The sequence below is a fragment of the Rhinopithecus roxellana genome, chromosome 4 (assembly GCF_007565055.1).
Source record: "Rhinopithecus roxellana isolate Shanxi Qingling chromosome 4, ASM756505v1, whole genome shotgun sequence".
Classification (NCBI taxonomy): domain Eukaryota; kingdom Metazoa; phylum Chordata; class Mammalia; order Primates; family Cercopithecidae; genus Rhinopithecus; species Rhinopithecus roxellana.
In genome coordinates, this window is record NC_044552.1 from 25,787,485 (window position 1) to 25,804,946 (window position 17,462).

At 48.8% G+C, this 17,462-nt stretch overlaps 1 protein-coding gene across 3 annotated transcripts in view; it reads right to left on the reverse strand.

Annotated features, from left to right (window-relative positions):
• NOTCH4 (notch receptor 4) overlaps positions 1-17,462 on the reverse strand; it is a 29,278-nt gene that overhangs the window by 2,892 nt on the left and 8,924 nt on the right. Inside the window, exons 12-26 of one of the 3 annotated variants that reach the window (XM_010378087.2) lie at positions 17,126-17,285; positions 16,035-16,180; positions 15,613-15,765; positions 15,055-15,172; positions 14,741-14,828; positions 14,391-14,544; positions 12,463-12,647; positions 6,113-6,365; positions 5,746-5,858; positions 4,056-4,579; positions 3,097-3,480; positions 2,811-2,986; positions 877-1,096; positions 600-681; positions 372-510 (exon numbers count right to left, since the gene is read on the reverse strand). In XM_010378087.2, coding sequence (XP_010376389.2) covers positions 372-510; positions 600-681; positions 877-1,096; positions 2,811-2,986; positions 3,097-3,480; positions 4,056-4,579; positions 5,746-5,858; positions 6,113-6,365; positions 12,463-12,647; positions 14,391-14,544; positions 14,741-14,828; positions 15,055-15,172; positions 15,613-15,765; positions 16,035-16,180; positions 17,126-17,285 — 2,895 coding nt within the window. The remainder of the gene's footprint in view (positions 1-371; positions 511-599; positions 682-876; positions 1,097-2,810; positions 2,987-3,096; positions 3,481-4,055; positions 4,580-5,745; positions 5,859-6,112; positions 6,366-12,462; positions 12,648-14,390; positions 14,545-14,740; positions 14,829-15,054; positions 15,173-15,612; positions 15,766-16,034; positions 16,181-17,125; positions 17,286-17,462) is intronic. The other 2 variants (XM_010378094.2, XM_030928743.1) reach the window with 2 other exon arrangements.

Consider the following 17,462-nt stretch of genomic DNA (forward strand, 5'->3'; position numbering starts at 1 on the left):
TTTTCTACTTTTCTCTGACTTCAGTTTCTTCCTCTGTAAAAGGAACCTGCAGCTTAATTCTCTGACATTCCAGGGCAGTGGTTTTCTCAAACGAGTCTGGATCAGATTCACCTGAAGGGCTTATTAAAACAGATTGCCTAACATCTTCTATTCCTGAGTCAGTAGCTCTGTAGTGGAGCCCAACAATTTGCATTTCTAACAAATTCCCAGGTGATGCTGATTCTGCTGTCTGAGGACCACACTTTGAGAATCATTTTTCTAAGGCACTAGTCTAAAATTAGTTCCTCTAGTTCTGATATTAAAGGACTCTCTTATTCTAATAGGGTCTAAGGACTTTTTTTTTTTTCCTTGGTCTGGGTTGACTCACATACCAGGTCCACGGGTGTCCAGGTCAGGGGCTTCCATCTCGGATTCCTGGGGAGGAGTTAGCATGGCAGCCTGAGGGAGCTCCCCACAGCCACCACTCAGAGACCAGAACTGGCACTTGGAGGGTGGGCCTGTTTCTTCAGCCTTTGGGTAAGAGCAAGGATCAGTGAAGGTTGATTTGCCCTTTCATCCCTTCCATCACCTCCAGACCATACTTGCCCCAGCCCTTTCACCTGGCCCACCTCCTCTCCCTCTTCAGGGCCTGAGCACATCACAACTCCGTCCTCATCAACTTCTGCCTCTGGCTTCAGTGCCCTGGAAGGAAATGGGTGGGTAGAGGTTACACGGAGTTATGACCATCAGGGTCTCCAAGATTTCCAGTAGGCTTCCCACCCCTCTCTCCTTCCTCTATCTTTGACTTCTGCAATAGTATTTCTTATCTTTTCTGATTGTAAATATCACCATAGGAGAGACTCCCCTTCCTGAGCCTGGGTTTCTCCTCATTCTCACTTGAGACCAATGCTGTCCTCGCCCAGTGGGGGCCGGCGTCGGTGGGGAGCTGACTGAGTCCTAGGCCGTTGAGTGAAACCAGGGGGCAGCCAGAGAGCTCCATGCTCTCGGCGTCGACGCCGGATAAGCTGGAGGACGAGAAGAGCCCCTAGGGCCAGGAGAATCACCCCAGCCACTGGGGAGCACAGCACAGGCCAGGGAAGCTGGTTGGCAGGGGGTGCTGGTGGGAGAGACAGAGTCACAAAGAGAGGCCACTCCTGGTGAGACTGATTACTATTGGGAGACATTTGGACAAGTAGCCTGTCTTTGCCTTGGTTTCTTTATCTGCGAAATGGGGATGATAATATAGGTTGAGGTTGGGCACAGTGGCTCATGCCTGTAATCCCAGCACTTTGGGAGGCTGAGGCAGGTGGATCATATGAGGCCAGGAGTTTGAGACCAGCCTGGCCAACATGGCAAAACCCCCTCTCTACTAAAAATACAAAATTTAGCGGCCAAGTGCGGTGGCTCATGCTTGTAATCTCAGCACTTTGGGAGGCTGAGGCGGGTGGATCACGAGGTCAGGAGATCGAGACCATCCTGTTTAACGTGGTGAAACCCCGTCTCTACTAAAAATGCAAAAAATTAGGTGGGTGTGGTGGCGGGCGCCTGTAGTCCCAGCTACTTGGGAGGCTGAGGCAGGAGAATGGCGTGAACCTGGGAGGCGGAGCTTGCAGTGAGCCGAGATTGTGCCACTGCACGCCAGCCTGGGTGACAAGGCGAGACTCTGTCTCAAAACAAAACAAAACACAAAAACCAAAAACAAATTAGCAGGGCGTGGTGGCATGCCATTGTAATTCCAGCTACTCAGGAGTCTGAGGCAAGAGAATTGCTTAAATCCGAGAGGCAGAGGTTGCAGTGAGCCAAGATGGTGTCACTGTACTCTAGTCTGGGTGACAGAGTGAGATTCTGTCTCAGAAAACAAACGCATAAACAGGTTGAGTATCCATGATCCCAATCCCAAATCTGAAATGTTCCAAAGTCTGAAACTTTTAGAGTACCAACATGACACTTAAAGGAAATGCACATTGTAGCATTTGGACGTTGTATTAGGAATGCTGAACCGGTATAATGCAAATATTCCAAAATAAAAAAATCCGAAATCTGAAACACTTTTGTTCCTAAGTATTTCAGATGAGGGGTACTCAACCAGCAGTATGTGCCTCATGGGGTTGTTGGGGAGGATTAAATGAGGTAACAATGTAAAATGCTTGGAGTAAGGCACAGAGTGACTATGATATAGCAGTTATTCTTTTTTTTTTTTTTTTTTTTTTTTTTTTTTTTTTTTTTGAGATGGATTCTCACTCTGTCGCCCAGGCTGGATGGAGTGCAGTGGCACGATCTCGGCTCACTGCAAGCTCCACCTCCCAGGTTCACGCCCTTCTCCTGCCTCAGCCTCCCGACTAGCTGGGACTACAGGCGCCCCCAACCACACCCAGCTAATTTTTTTTAGTTTTAGTAGAGACGGCGTTTCACTGCATTAGCCAGGATGGTCTCGATCTCCTGACCTCGTGATCCACCTGCCTCGGTCTCCCAAAGTGCTTGGATTACAGGCGTGAGCCACCGCCCCCGGCCTATTATTCTTTCATATACTGAGTTGTCTGATACAAAGACGATTAGATATTCTCAGTCTGGTAGAGAAGATAAACCATCCCTTTGTTGGAGGGCTGTGACAGAGGTTAGGATAATGTGCTTAGGGAAATAAGGAAGGAGACTGTAGAACAAATGGGCCAGTGGGAGATTCAGTCAGAGAAAGCAGGGTTAGGGAAAGTAAGTCCCCACAAAGAATATTTTCAGTCTCGGTTGTCCTGTTTGATTCAGCCTCCATTGCCTGTTGCTAGCATGAGAGCTGGCCTGGGAACAGAGGTCAGAGAAAGTGGTAAGGGGTCACCTACCAGTGCCTGCATGAGGGTGGACAGCCAGCAGTGGTCCAGGCAGCAGGGGCTCCAGGGCTCCCACTGCAGCCATCGCAGCAAGGAAGCGGAGTAGAAGCCCAGGGTCCCAGGGACAGCGGGATGCCGGGTGGTCAGGGCCACAGCGGGACAAATCCACACCCATTACCACCACAAACCTGTAGGGCAGGCACCTCAGAGACCTCTGTGTTGGTCCTTGACTCCCTTCCCTCCCTCTGCCCTCTTAAAAAAACTGGTGTTTGGCCCTTCCCTCCACCTAACTTCTTACCCAGCACTGAGGGAGTCGGTCTCCTTGCCCAGGGGCTGCGTTTGAGGGGCTGATCTCTCCTGATAGGAGGGGTCCCGAGTTCCTCCTAGCTTTTCTTCAGCCCGGGCCCCAGGATAGGGGTACACCATGTCCCTGCCGTCACGATCCTTCCTTACCCAGAGTCCCACCCTCAGAGTCAGGGACAACACCCGGGCCAGGGCAAACAGCTGCTGGTCTAGGGCTGGGGGGCTCAGTACCACCAGCAGGGCCAGGGAGGGCCCCCACTCTGGGTCCCCATCTTCAGGCCTGCAGTCACCTCCATCCCAGCCACACTCTGCAGTGTTGCAGCCTTTCTCACAGTGCTCATTGTGGAAGTGATCGTGGCAGTACTGGTCATAGGCTGGACTGTGGGGTGAGGAGAGAGGGACTCAGAACCTCCCTAAAACCTGACTCTTCTCTTCACCCTAGAGAGAATTCCCCATATTTTGTGCCCTTCAGGGCTTTGGTTGCTAAGTGAGGGCAGCTGTGGAGCAATGAGCTTAGTCAAGTCCTGGATGGTAGTCCAGACACCCCAATGTCTGCTAACACCCCTGTCTCCCTAGACCGTCCGCTCTCTGTACCCTCCCGAGCTTTCCTCTGTTTCTGAAGGACAGTCCAAGGCCCTTTTCCCTCTGTGAGGTGCTGACTGCTAGGGGAGATACTCCATGGCAGCAAAGCTTAGGGAGGGAGGCTTGCGGCCTGAGTTCCCACAACTCTCAGAGAGGAGCCCAAAGGCCACATCCCACATTAAATATTGATGCCACCCCATTACCCTAGGTTGGAGTCCAGAGTCTTCGACCCTTATTTAGTGATAGTTATTAGGGTGGAAACTCCCTGGAGCCTGAGGCTGTGGCCACACTGTAACTCAGAGCCATCTACATCCTTCCTCCTCCTTTCACCCACCCCTCTCCTTCCCTGGCTCCCGTGGGTTTCAGGCTCACGTGCAGGCTGGAGGGGTCTCACAGTCGTAGCCATCAAACAGACACTCTTCAGAGTCACACTGTGGGTGGCACTGCCCGTCCCGGAAGAGAAGCCAGCACCGAGAGTGGGAGGGGCACCCCTTCCAGGGGTCTGGGACTCCCAGAGAGCAGTCCCCTCCATCCCAATTTCCTCCTGGGCCACTGCAGCCAGCATCGCAGGCCCCATCTCCACTTCTGCCCTCACACCCCTTGGCTCCGGGCTTCTGACACCGGGGCCCTGGAGAGCTGTGAGGGCAGGAGCATCGAAAGCCTTGGCCCCCCAAGCCCGTGGTCTCTGAGCAGCTGCCATTGTATAGGCATGGGGAGGGAGGGCCACAGCCTTTAGGAGCTGGTGGGGTCAGGCAGTCAGGACCCCCATAGCCATTGAGGCAGGCGCAGCGTGGTGGGAAGCCTGGCTTAGGGGAGGGCAGACACAAGCCTCCGTGGTGGCAGTGATGGAGGCCGCAGGAAGGGGCCCTGTGGCTGCAGGTGGGGCCTTCAAAACCCTGTGGAGGGGAGGGGAGATATTGGAGATGGAACTTGCATTATTCTTCCCACTCCCCATCAAGCAAACTCTTGGGTTAAGATGGTGCAGAGGGTCCTAGAGTTTCATATCTAAAAGGTGCCTCAGAGAGCATCAAGTTAATCATTTTGTGGATGTTGAAACCATGTCCCATGGTAATTTCACACAATGACACATTACATTATTTGGAAAATGGATGAAGCACAGTTGAGTGCAACAACCTGATGGGCTGTGGCATTACAGTGCAAGATCTAGAAGACTAAACAGTTAATAGAATGCTATTATTATTATTACTATTATTATTATTATTTTGAGCAGAGTTTCACTCTTGTTGTCCAGGCTGGAGTGCAAAATGGTGTGATCTCGGCTCACTGCAACCTCTGCCTCCCAGGTTCAAGCGATTCTCCTGCCTCAACCTCCCCAATAGCTGGGATTACAAGCATGCAACACCACGCCCAGCTAATTTTATGTTTTTGTAGAGACAGTGTTTCACCATGTTTGTCAGGCTGGTCTCGAACTCCTGACCTCAGGTGATCCGCCTGCTTCGGCCCCCCAAAGTACTGGGATTACAGGTGTGAGCCACCATGCCCGGTTATTATATTATTATCTTACTCCTTAGAAATAGGATCATATGTCTTCCTCTTCCTCTAGAGAGGGAACAGGATACAGGAGGAGGATGTAAGTAGATGTAAATTATTATTAATATTGAAATTATTGGGTTAGGTTCATGGATGTTACATTGTTAGAATAATAAAAGAAGACCAGGCATAAACCAATGTCAGTATATCAGGAACCAAAGCTTAAGATTAGTCTAATTCCATGCATCTGAGGCCCATAAATACATACACATACACACACAGTTAAAATAACCTATCTGAGGCCACCCACCACGCAGCTTGAGCTTGGGGAACTCCTGACCTTCCCTTAGGCAATACCTGTGATTTCTGAAAATTCCATTCATGCTATCAGCTGCCTGCTTTTCCTTTGACTGCTTCTGAGAGACACTTGCCACTGTGAACTTGGCATGGCTTTTTCCAGTAATTTCTACATCAGTGCTCCCCGACAGTCCCTTCTGGGATTCCAACTGAGGTATTCTTGCTTTTTGTCAGTATAGGGGGCAACAGAGAAGGCAGATTTGTGGTCACTTGCCTTGGGGCAGTGGCAGATGAAACCCAGGGGTGATCCTGCTGTGGCCTCACAGGTCCCTCCATGAAAGCAGGGTTGGCTGTGGCAGGGGTCTATCTCCACCTCACACCATTGGCCTGTAATTGTGGGGGAGATTAGACGTCACACACTGCATCAGTCACTGCCTCTGTCTTAGCCCATTCCTGGATGTTGGCCCAGTGCTAGATGTGCAGGTGAAGGGCTCCTGGGGCATCTTTTCTGGTTGGGGGTGGGTGTGGAGGCAGAGGATGGACCAGGTGACGGCTGCCACATGGGTGGAGACTATCTGGCTCTCCATGGTCTGCTCGGCTGTGCTCCAGACATGCTTGTGCCCCTTGTCCTGGGGCCTCACCTGTGTGTCCAGGAAGACACTGGCAGTAGAAGGCATTGGCCAGAGAGTGGCAGGCTGCAGTGCCTGTGGGGTGGCAGGGCTGGTCCAGACACTCGTCCACGTCTCCCTCACAGCGTAGCCCCACAAAGCCTGGAGGGCAGGCACAGTGGAAGCCTCCAGGTTTGGGGGTGCAGGTTCCGTGGTTGTGACAGGGTTGGGACTGACAAGCATCAAGTTCCTTTGAGCAGTTCTGTCCATTGTAGCCTGGGGCGCACTGCAGACAAAGAGGGTTAGACAGGGAACCAGTGGATGAGCCCAACCTAGCACTACAAGGGACCCAGCTCAAGACAGTTTGTCCAGTCCCCCACCTTCCAGCTCAACAGCATCACTCAACTCACCATCCATCATGGCCTGCATCACAACCCTTCTACCTCAACTCCCCATGAGATAGAATTGTTTGGTGACACACAACTCAACCTTCCCCAGTCCCAAACAATCTCTATGACACACTGCCACCAAACACAGCACCATTTTTGGTAAAACCTTCCTCCCCTACTAAATACCCACCAGGCTCTCTAATACTTTATTAATTCATAAGCATCTACTGAATGCCTACTTTGTGTCAGGCACCGTTTTAGGCACTAGGAATAGGAAGAAAGTTAGAACTCATTCCTATTCCCTGGGAACTCTCAGTCAACCAGAGGAAAGAAATGGCTAGCATTTATTGCATGATTTATATACGTAACCTGAAAATCCCCTGAATGACATTTTATTTGGGTTATCTCATTCGATTTTTACTTTGCACATAAGGAAGCTGAGTCTCTGAAAGGTTAAGTGACTTGTGCAAGTCGAATAGCTATAGGTGGCAGAGCTGGGAATCAATGAAGGTCTGTAACTCCATAACCATTGCTCTCAACCATTTTCTGCTTCTTCATGCCACTTAGCTAGTGAAAGAAGAGTCATTGGCAAGATCTGTACCACGTGCTGGCTTCCTTGCAAGAGGAAGGAGAGTGTGCAAGAGTAGAGTACCAGGAAGGCAGGCTTCAAAGAGGGAAAAGGGAATTCACAAAGAATCCAAGGAGTGGTCAGAGAGCTGGAAGGAACAGGTGATGGGGGTGTTTTGGAAGAGGGAACATCATAAAAGAAGTAAAACTGAGTAATGGGTGCCCAGAGGTTTACTACTGATCAGTATACTGCTTTTGTTTATGTTTGAAAATGTTCATAATAAAAGGTTAAAAAATAAAATAAAAAAGTGAGAAAAGAGGGTAGGTTAGGGGATCTGTCTTGAGCTTTCTCTCAAAAGTTGTGGTTCTGGCCGGGCATGGTGGCTCACTACTGTAATCCCAGCAGTTTGGGAGGTCAAGGTGAGTGAATCACTTGAGGTCAGGAGTTTGAGACTAGCCTGGCCAACATGGTGAAACTCCATCTCTACTAAAAATACAAAGAAAAAAATTAGCTAGGTGTGGTGGCAGATACCTGTAATCCCAGCTACTGGGGAAGCTGAGGCAGGATAATTGCTTGAACCAGGGAGGTAGAGGTTGCAGGAACCCGAGACTGTACCATTACACTCCAACCTGAGTGACAGAGCAAGACTCTGTCTCAAAAAAAAAAAAAAAAAAAGAAAAGAAAAAAAGTTGTGGTTCTAGATCTCAAAATAATAAAGGCCATATGTGACGAACCCACAGCTAACATCATATTGAATGGGGAAAAGTTGAAAGCCTTTCCTTTAAGATCTGGAACAAGACAAGGATGCTCACTTTCACTATTTTTATTCAAGGTAATACTGGAAGTCCTGGCCAGAGCAATTAGGCAGGAGAAAGAAAGAAAGGGCATCCAAATTGCAAAGGAAGAAATCAAATTATCCATGTTCACAGGTGACATAATCCTATATTTAGAAAAACCTAAAGAAAACACTGGTTATAAACAAATTCAGTAAAGCTGTAGGATACAAAATCAATGTAGAAAAAGTAGTAGCATTTCTATACACTAACAGCAAACAATCTGAAAAAGAAATCAAGAAAGCAATCCCATTTATAATAGTTACAAAAAATAAAAACAAACAAATACATTTAACCAAAGAAGTGAAAGAGTACTGCAATGACAACTATAAAACACTGATGAAATAAATTGAAGGGGACACAAAAAAATGGAAAGCTATCCTGTGTTCATGGATTGGAAGAATGAATACTGTTAAAATGTCTGTGCTTACCAAAGTGATCTACAGAGTCATGCAACCCCTATGAAAATACCAATGATATTCTTTACAGAAATAGAAAAAATAACCCTAAAATTTATCTGAACTGTAAAAGACCCAAATAGCCAAAGCAGTCTTGAGCAAAAAGAACAAAGCTAGAGGCACCACACTACCTGTCTTCAAAATATACTGTAAAGCAATAGTAACCAAAACAGCATGGTGCTGGCATAAAAAACAGACACATAGATCAATGGAATGGAATAGAGAGCCCAGAAAAACAAGTCCAAACATTTACAGCGAACTTACTTTCTTTTTTCTTTTCTTTTTTTTTGAGATGGAGTCTTGCTCTGTTGCCCAGACTGGAGTGCAATGGCATGATCTTGGCTCACTGCAACCTCCACCTCCTGGGTTCAAGCGATTCTCCTGCCTCAGCCTCCTGAGTAGCTGGGATTACAGGTGCACGCCACCATGCCCAGCTGATTTTTGTATTTTTAGTAGAGACGAGGGTTTCACCATGTTGGTCAGGCTGGTCTTGAACTCATGACCTTGTGATCTGCCTGTCTCGCCTTCCCAAAGTGCTGGGATTATAGGCATGAGCCACCGCTTCTGGCCAGCCAACTTACTTTCAACAAAGGCACCAAGTACACACATTGGGGAAAGGACATTCTCTTCAATAAATGGTGCTGGGAAAACTGGATTTCCATATGCAGAAGAAACTAAACCTAGGCCAGGCGTGGTGGCTCATGCCTGTAATCCCAGCACTTTGGGAGGCAGAGGTGGTTGGGTCACCTGAGGTCAGGAGTTTGAGACCAGCCTGACCAATATGGTGAAACCCCGTCTCTACTAAAATTACAAAAATTAGCTGGGCGTAGTAGCATGTGCCTGTAGTCCCAGCTACTCAGGAGGCTGAGGCAGGAGAATCGCTTGAACCTGGGAGGCGGAGGTTGCAGTGAGCTGAGATCACACCACTGCACTCCAGACTGGGCAACAGAGTGAGACTCCATCTCAAAAAAAAAAAAAAAAAAAAACAACACAAAAAACGAAACCTCTATCTGTCATCATATACAAAATAGATTAAAGCCGTACATGTACAACTGCAAACTATGAAGCCACTAAAAAAAAAAAAGTTCGGCCAGGCATGGTGGGTCACACCTGTAATCCCAGCACTCTGGGAGGCTGAAGCGGGCAGATCACAAGGTCAGGAGTTTGAGACCAGCCTGGCCAATATGGTGAAACCCTGTCTCTACTAAAAATACAAAAAAAAAAAAAAAAAAAAAAAAAAAAAAAAAGCTGGGCGTGGTGGTGGGCGCCTGTAATTTCAACTACTTGGGAGGCTGAGGCAGGAGAATTGCTGGAACCCGGGAGGCAGAGGTTGCAGTGAGCCCAATTTGCGCCACTGCACTCCAGCCCAGGCAAAGGTACGAGACTTGGTCTCAAAAAAAAAAAAAAAAAAAGGTCATTTGGAAAATGCTTCAAGACATTGATCTGGGCAAAAATTTTTTGGGTAAGACTTCAACAGCATAGACACCAAAAGCAAAAATAGACAAATGTGATTACATCAAGCTAAAAAGTGTCTGTGCAGCAGAGGAAACAACAGAGTGAAGAGGAACCTACAAAATAGAAGAAAATATTTGCAAACTATCTATCTGACAAGGGATTAATAATCAGAATATATAAGGAACTCAACAGCAAACACCACCACTACCACCACTGACAAATAATATGGTTTAAAAAATGGGCAAATTATCTGAACAGACATTTCTCAAAAGAAGACATATAAATGGCCAACAGGTATATGGATGCAAATCAGGGAAATGTAAATCAAAACCACAGTGAGATACCATCTCACACCAGTTAAAGTGGCTATTATTGAAAAGACAAGGGCCAAGTGCGGTGGCTCACGCCTGTAATCCCAGCACTTTCAGAGGTTGAGGCGGGAGGATCACTTGAGGTCAGGAGTTCGAGACCATCCTGGCCAACATGGTGAAATCCCATCTCTACTAAAAATATAAAAAATTAGCCAAGCGTGGTGGTCCACACCTGTGATCCCAGCTACTCGGGAGGCTGAGGCACAAGAATCGCTTGAATCTGGGAGGCAGAGGTTGCAGTGAGCTGAGATCAAGTCAGTGTGCTCCAGCCTGGGCAACAGAGAAAGACTCTGTCAAAAAACAGGAAAAACAAAAACAAAAAATAGCAGATGCTGGCAAGGATGCAAAGAAAGGGCAAACCTCATATGGTGTTGGTGGGAATGTAAACTAACATAGCCAGTACGGAGAAAAGCATAGAAGTTTCTCAAAAATTAAAAAAAGATCTACCATATGATCAATCTACTGTTGATTACATATCCAAAGGAAATCAGTATCTTGAAGAGATATCTGCACCCCCATGTTTATTGCAGCACTGTTCCCAATAGCTAACATATGGAATTAACCTAAGTGCCATCAACAAATGAATGGAAAAAAGAAACTGTGGCATATATACACAATGGAATATTATTCAATCAGAAAAAGAATGAAATCCTATCATTTTCAGCCACATGGATGAGACTGAAGTACATTATGTTAAGTGAAATAAGCCAAGCATGGAAAGACAAATATTGCATGTCTCTTACTTTCACCTTTGTGCCACTGCCTTAGTTAGTCCTGACCTTTCTTGCATTCCAGATAGATACTTGCATCAGCCTCCTATTGCATGTCTAATATTGCTCCTCGCTCACATGTGGGAGCTAAAAAAGTTAGTCTTATGGAAGTAGAGTAGAATTATGGCTACCAGAGGTTAGAAAGGGTGGCAGGGAGGGGGAGATGAAGAGAGGTTGGTTAACGGATACAAAATTATGGTCATATAGAAGGAATAAGTTCTAGTGTTAGATAGCAGAGAAGGATGATGATAGTTAACAATTTGTATTTCAAAATAACTAGAAGAGAGGATTTGGAATGTTCTCAACACAAAGAAATGATAAATGTTTGAGATGATAGATATCCCAATTACCCTGATTTGATTATGACACATTGTATGCATGTATCAAAATATCACATGTGGCCAGGTGTGGTGGCTCATGCCTGTAATCCTATCACTTTGACAGGCTGAGCAGGTGGATCGCTTGAGGTCAGGAGTTCTGAGACCAGCCTGCCCAACATGGTGAAAACCCCATCTCTACTAAAAATACAAAAATTAGCCAGGCGTGGTGGTGCGTGCCTGTAATCCCAACTACTCGGGAGGTTGAGACATGAGAATTACTTGAACCTGGAAGGCGGGGGTTGCAGTGAGCCCAGATCGTGCCATTGCACTTCAGCCTGGGGGATAGAGCGACTCTGTCCCCAAAAACGAAAAGACAAAACAAAACAAACAACCTCACAGGCACCCCATAGATATGTACGACTATCCTGTGTCAATAACAAAAGAAAATAAAATGGTAACCATATACACACAAAAGTTGTGGTTCTGAGCATATGAATCAGGTTGCTTAGACTTGAATGCCAGCTTTGGCTCTCCCAGCTGAGTGACCTGGACCACGAAGAGGCCCTAACCAGCCTGGGGAGAAGTTAGGGACATCTTCCTAAGGAAGGTGCCCCCTGAACACCAGCCCGTGGAAGAGGGGTTGGGAAGGCCATTCCAGGTGGTGTCAATAGCAGGGATAAAGGCTGAGAGGCAAGAATCTGTATGGGGTATGTGGGAAAGTCAGCAGCAGTTTTGTGTTGCTGGAGCAGAGAGTAGGAGGGTGGGATGGGGAGAGCTGAGGCCTGAGAGGCAGGCAGGGCTGAGTCATGCAGGCCTTGGACTTTATTCTGAATGAGGCGGGCAGCCACTGAAGGTTCAGCAGGGGACAGACAGGTCAGCTGGACATTTTCAGTGGAGTACCCTGGTCATGGGGTAAAGGCTGAACCTGTAGAAGGACAAGTGTGGAGGCAGGGACCATAGTTAGGAGACTGATGCAAGTATCTACCTGGAATGCAACAAAGGTCAGGACTCAGGCAGTGGGACAAAGGGCGAAGGTGAAAGCACAGACTTGAGAAAACTTCAGGAGATAAAGTGGCATGACTTTGTGGTTAGTTGGGTGTGTGGGGTTTAAAAAAAAGGGAGGAGAAATGGATACACTGGGTCTTCCCTCAGTCACTACTGTCTCTCCCATCCAGACCACCCTTGTCTTTCCTCCCCCTTCTCCTGCAGACCCTCTCACCTGGCAGAGATACCCACTGGGCTGGGCCATGCAGGTGGCCCCGTGCTGGCAAGGCCTGGACTCACATGGGTTCACATGATCCTGGCACAGGTTGCCTTGGAATCCAGGGGGGCAGTGGCAGAAATAGGAGGGGCCACTGTCGACACAGAGGCCTCCATTCTGGCAAAGGGAAGAGACATCTATGCCTAGGGAGAGAGACAAACAGCGATATATAAAGATAAGTGGGGGGCCAGGCGCAGTGGCTCACACCTGTAATCCTAGCACTTTTTGGGAGGCTGCGGCGGGTGGATCATGAGGTCTGGAGTTTCAGACCAGCCTGGCAAACATGGTGAAACCCTGTCTCTACTAAAAATACAAAAAATTAGTCGGGCGTTGTGGCGGGCGCCTGTAATCCCAGCTACTTGGGAGGCTGAGGCAGGAGAATCAATTAAACCTGGGAGATGGAGTTTGTAGTAAGCCGAAATCGTGCCATTGCACTCCAGCCTGGGCTATAAAGCAAGACTCCATCTCAAAAAAAAAAAAAAAAAAAAAAGATAAGTGGGGATGTGGTCAGGTGCTGTGGCTCACACCTGTAATCTCAGCACTTTGGGAGGCTGAGACAGGTGTATCACTGAGGTCAGGAGTTTCAGACCAGTCTGGCCAACATGATGAAACCCCGTCTCTATTAAAAATACAAAAAAAAAAAAAAAAAAAAAATTAACTGGGCATGGTGGCACACGAATCCCAGCTACTTGGGAAGCTGAGGCAGGAGAATCACTTGAACCTAGGAGGCGGAGGTTGCAGTGAGCCGAGAACGTGCCACTGCACTCCAGCCTGGGTGGCAGAGTGGGACTCCATTTCAAAAAGAAAAAGATAAGTTGGGAGGATGAAGGGTATATTCAGGGCCCAAACTCTGGGTGTAGAGGCCTTTACCTTGGGGACCACTAACATTCCTGGGTGGAGACCACTCTGGGCCCAAGGAGTTAATAACTCCTGGCACTGAAGAAATTAGAACATCGAGTTTTACCTCTCTCCTCACCCTTTCTGCCAGAATGTTGGAGACATACCTCTAAAGCTTATCGTAGTGTTAAAGTAACTGTTTTCTTGGCTTAAAACAAGGCTTGAGCAAGAAAGAATTCAAGGGATGCCTCAGGTGAGGACATGTGGCTTAAGTCTGTCCCCTGAGTTCTGCATTCCTTTGATGTTCTCTCCCTGCGATTCCCATCACCTCTCCCTTAACTCCATCATAGTCTCTTTCCCGAGGTCTTCTCATATCAAACCTTATTCTCAGTATTATAGTTGCCTATAGGGCAGGTGCGGTTGTAGCCAGAGGGCTGGGGGTAGCAGGTCCCCCCATGGGCACAGGGTGCAGAGACACAGCCCCCTAGCTCTGCCTCACACTCTGGCCCCGTCCAACCCACGTCACACACACATGAGGATCTGGTTGTAAAGAGAAAGGGGAGGGTTTTTCTCTTCTCCTACTGCATCTGCTCCCCTCCCTGCTGCCTGGACCCCATGACTTCCTCTTCTTATTTTCGTGTTCTTTTTCAAAGAGGTTGGCGTGACATTGAAGTGAATGGGGTGGGGTGAAATGCATTGAGTGTAGCTGGATTAAGTGTGGTCCACTCTGCCTGGGTTATGATGATCAGGACAGAGTTGAGTTGCTCTACGTTGAGTCATGTCCCTCATGGTTGGGCTAAACTGGAATCCTGTGGAATGGGCTGGTTGGTGTTACTTGAATTGTGTTAAATGAGGTAACAGGAATTGCGTTAGGCTTCTCTGATTGCACAGTTCAACACCTGTGCAATCAAGAACTGATTTGTCTGTGTGGTTTTGATTCTCAGGTGATGGTTTTGGCCAAAGGCTGTGTGGATGCCTGCAGGAATGGGGCAGGTGAGAACACCCATGTTTTCTTCACCTGCTCTCCAGTCAGTGCTGGGGTTGGTTACCTTGGCTCAGTGCAGCCTTCTGGCAGGAGGACAGTGGAAGGTTGCAGAGAGGCCCAGTCCATCCCTGGAGGCACAAGCAGTGGAAGGAGGGCCCAGTCTGGAGGCAGTGGGAATTGCGTGGACAGGGCTTCTGGGCACATAAGTCCATCAGTGTCTGAGGGGTGGGAGGGAGTGTGAGGCAGGACACAGCATCAGATTCCCAGCCCAGATATGGTGCTCTGCTCACTCCAGCTCCTCCAAATCCCTTACTTCAAAAACTCTCCCCTGAATGGCCTGGGACCAGGTGACCCTCCCTGGTTTCCCTCCCAGCCACTTCCCTCCTCAGCACACCTGGCTTCAATGGCCCTCACCTGGCAGCTGCCTCCGGTGTAGCCAGTGGGGCAGAGGCAGCGGGGACCCTGAGGGCTGTCCTGGCAGGTTGCCCTATTCCTACAGGGGCTGAACAAGACAGAGACAGGGCATGATAGGAAGAAGTTCGGGAAACAAGGGGAAGGTTAGTGTGTGATGTTGTTGGGAGGCAACCACTGGGAGGTGGCAAGCCAGGAGGGAAGGCGGAATGAGGGGTGTGGGGTGGGAGGCTGCCTGGAGCCCAAGGGGAGATGAGAGGAGGGGTGGGAAGGATGAGGGGCTTTCTCCCTTCTAGGGGTCTTTGTGCCTTGCTCACCTGTCTGCACAACTGGGGCGGATCTTTCCCTCACAGCGCCGGCCCTGGAAGCCCATGGCACAGAGGCAGGAGAAGGTACCAGGCCTGTTCACGCAGGTACCCCCATTGAAGCACGGGGCTGGAGAGAGGAGGCTGTGAGGGTTTGGGTTCCTTGCCTGTAACCTGACCTGTGACCTCAGTCACACTGTACATAGGACATACACCCCCCGCCAACAAAACGACAGCTCACTGCCATCCAATTAATTTTTATTTATTTATATAATACTTTATTTTTTTTTTTTAGATAGGGCCTTGCTCTGTTACCCAGGCAGTGGTGCCATCGCAGCTCACTGCAGCCTCAATTTCCTGGGCTCAAGTCATCCTCCCACCTCAGCCTCCCGAGTATCTGGGACTACAGGCCTTAGCCACTGTGTGCCCAGCTAATTTAGAGATGGAGTTTCATTATGTTTCCCAGGTTGGTCTGTGTAATTAAATTTTAAAAAATATGACATAAGCATACCCTCCTCAGTTCCTCCATTCTCCTGTGGCCCCCAGCCCCATGACACAGTGGGCACTCACCAGACACACAGTAGTCAGTGATGGTTTGGCACTGGGGACCTGTGTGGCTTGGAGGGCAGGTGCAGTAGTAGCCTCCAGGGCTAGCGTTGCAGGAGCCGCCATTGAGACATGGCCCTGAGTGACAAGCTGTTATCTCCTCACTACAGGTAGGCCCTGAAGGAAACAGGTGGGTGCTGAGAAAAGGTGTCCTCCTTCCCTCCCTCCACTCTCCTCCTCCTTCCTTTTCCTTCCCTTCCTCATCCCAAACCCTATTATTCTCTCCCATCAACCTCCTTTCTCACCACCTCCCACACATCACCCGTGTCCCCTGCAGCCCAGTTCTCCTTAGTGGTGACTGAGACACAGGGCCCATGGTCACCTGCCTTACCCTTGACTTAGGAGGTGACCAGCACAGGGTGTATATGGTTTAGGGAGGGTCTCACCTGTGTAGCCTATAGGGCAGGTGCAGTTGTAGCCAGAGGGCTGGGGGTAGCAGGTCCCCCCATGGGCACAGGGTGCAGAGACACAGCCCCCTAGCTCTACCTCACACTCTGGTCCCGTCCAACCCACGTCACACACACATGAGGATCTGGTTGTAAAGAGAAAGGGGAGGGTTTTTCTCTTCTCCTACTGCATCTGCTCCCCTCCCTGCTGCCTGGACCCCTATGACTTCCTCTTCTTTTGGCCCTGAGATTCTGGCCTCTTTCTTCAGTGACTTTGCTCTCAGCACCGCCCCCGTCCTCCCCAACACCTGCTCATTTTCTCCAACTAGATATGTTTTATATATATATATATATATATTCTTTCTGTGAGTTGCTTATTTTCTGTCTCTCTTCATTAGAATGAAAGCTGCAGGAGAGCAGTTGCTTTGTCTCTTTTGCTTTATGCTGTTCCCCCAAGGCCTGGAACAGTAGCCACACAAAGTAGGTGCTCAGCAGATTTTTTTTTTTTTTGGAGACAGAGTCTTGCTCTGTCGCCCAGGCTGGAGTGCAGTGGCATGATCTTGGCTCACTGCAACCTCTGCCTCTTGGGTTCAAGTGATCCTTCCGCTTCAGCCTCCCAAGTAGCTGGGATTACAGGTGCGCCACCATGCCCAGCTAATTTTTGTATTTTTAGTAGCTACGGGGTTTCACCATGTTGGCCAGGCTGGTGTTGAACTGCTGATCTCAGTTGATCTGCCCACCTTGGCCTCCCAAAGTGCTGGGATTACTGGCGTGAGACCGTAATCAGCACTGTGCCTGGCCTCGGCAGATATTTTTCTAATGAACGATTAATTCGCCCTGGGATTTAATGCTCTTCTTTCTGCTCTGATCCCCTGGTCCTCTGTTTCCACCAGTTTTTGTGGACTCTCTTCTCCTTGGATGACACTTACCAGTTGAGCCCTCCCACTGCCTCGCCGTAAGAACTTTGCCATCTCCTTCCTTTTCCCCATTGGTCATTTCTCACAGACCTACACCTCACTGGCTGTCTTCTCCCGTCCTAGTGAAGGGAGCCCAAAGGAGGGGGCAGATGGGGAGGGCCTGGAAGATGTTACCTCTGGCAGTGCCCATGGTGGCAGGTGCAGTTGTCCTCAGGTGGGGCACAGCCAGGGCTTCCATCAGGACACAGGCAGTTGGCCTTGTCTTTCTGGTCCTTACATATCTGCTTGGGCTGGCACAGGTTGGGAGCACACAGGGGAACCTCACAGAGCTGGCCTGGGGTGGGAAGATGGGTCAAAAAGAAAACAGCTCCTCCACATCCTTCATTGGGCCAAAGGCTACTTCTTATGCGTGCCTTACTCCCCATGAACCCATAAATCTGTCCTTCAATGGCTCCCTATTACCTTTAAGATATTGTTTAACTTTCTCAGAATGATACGCAGAGTCCTGCAG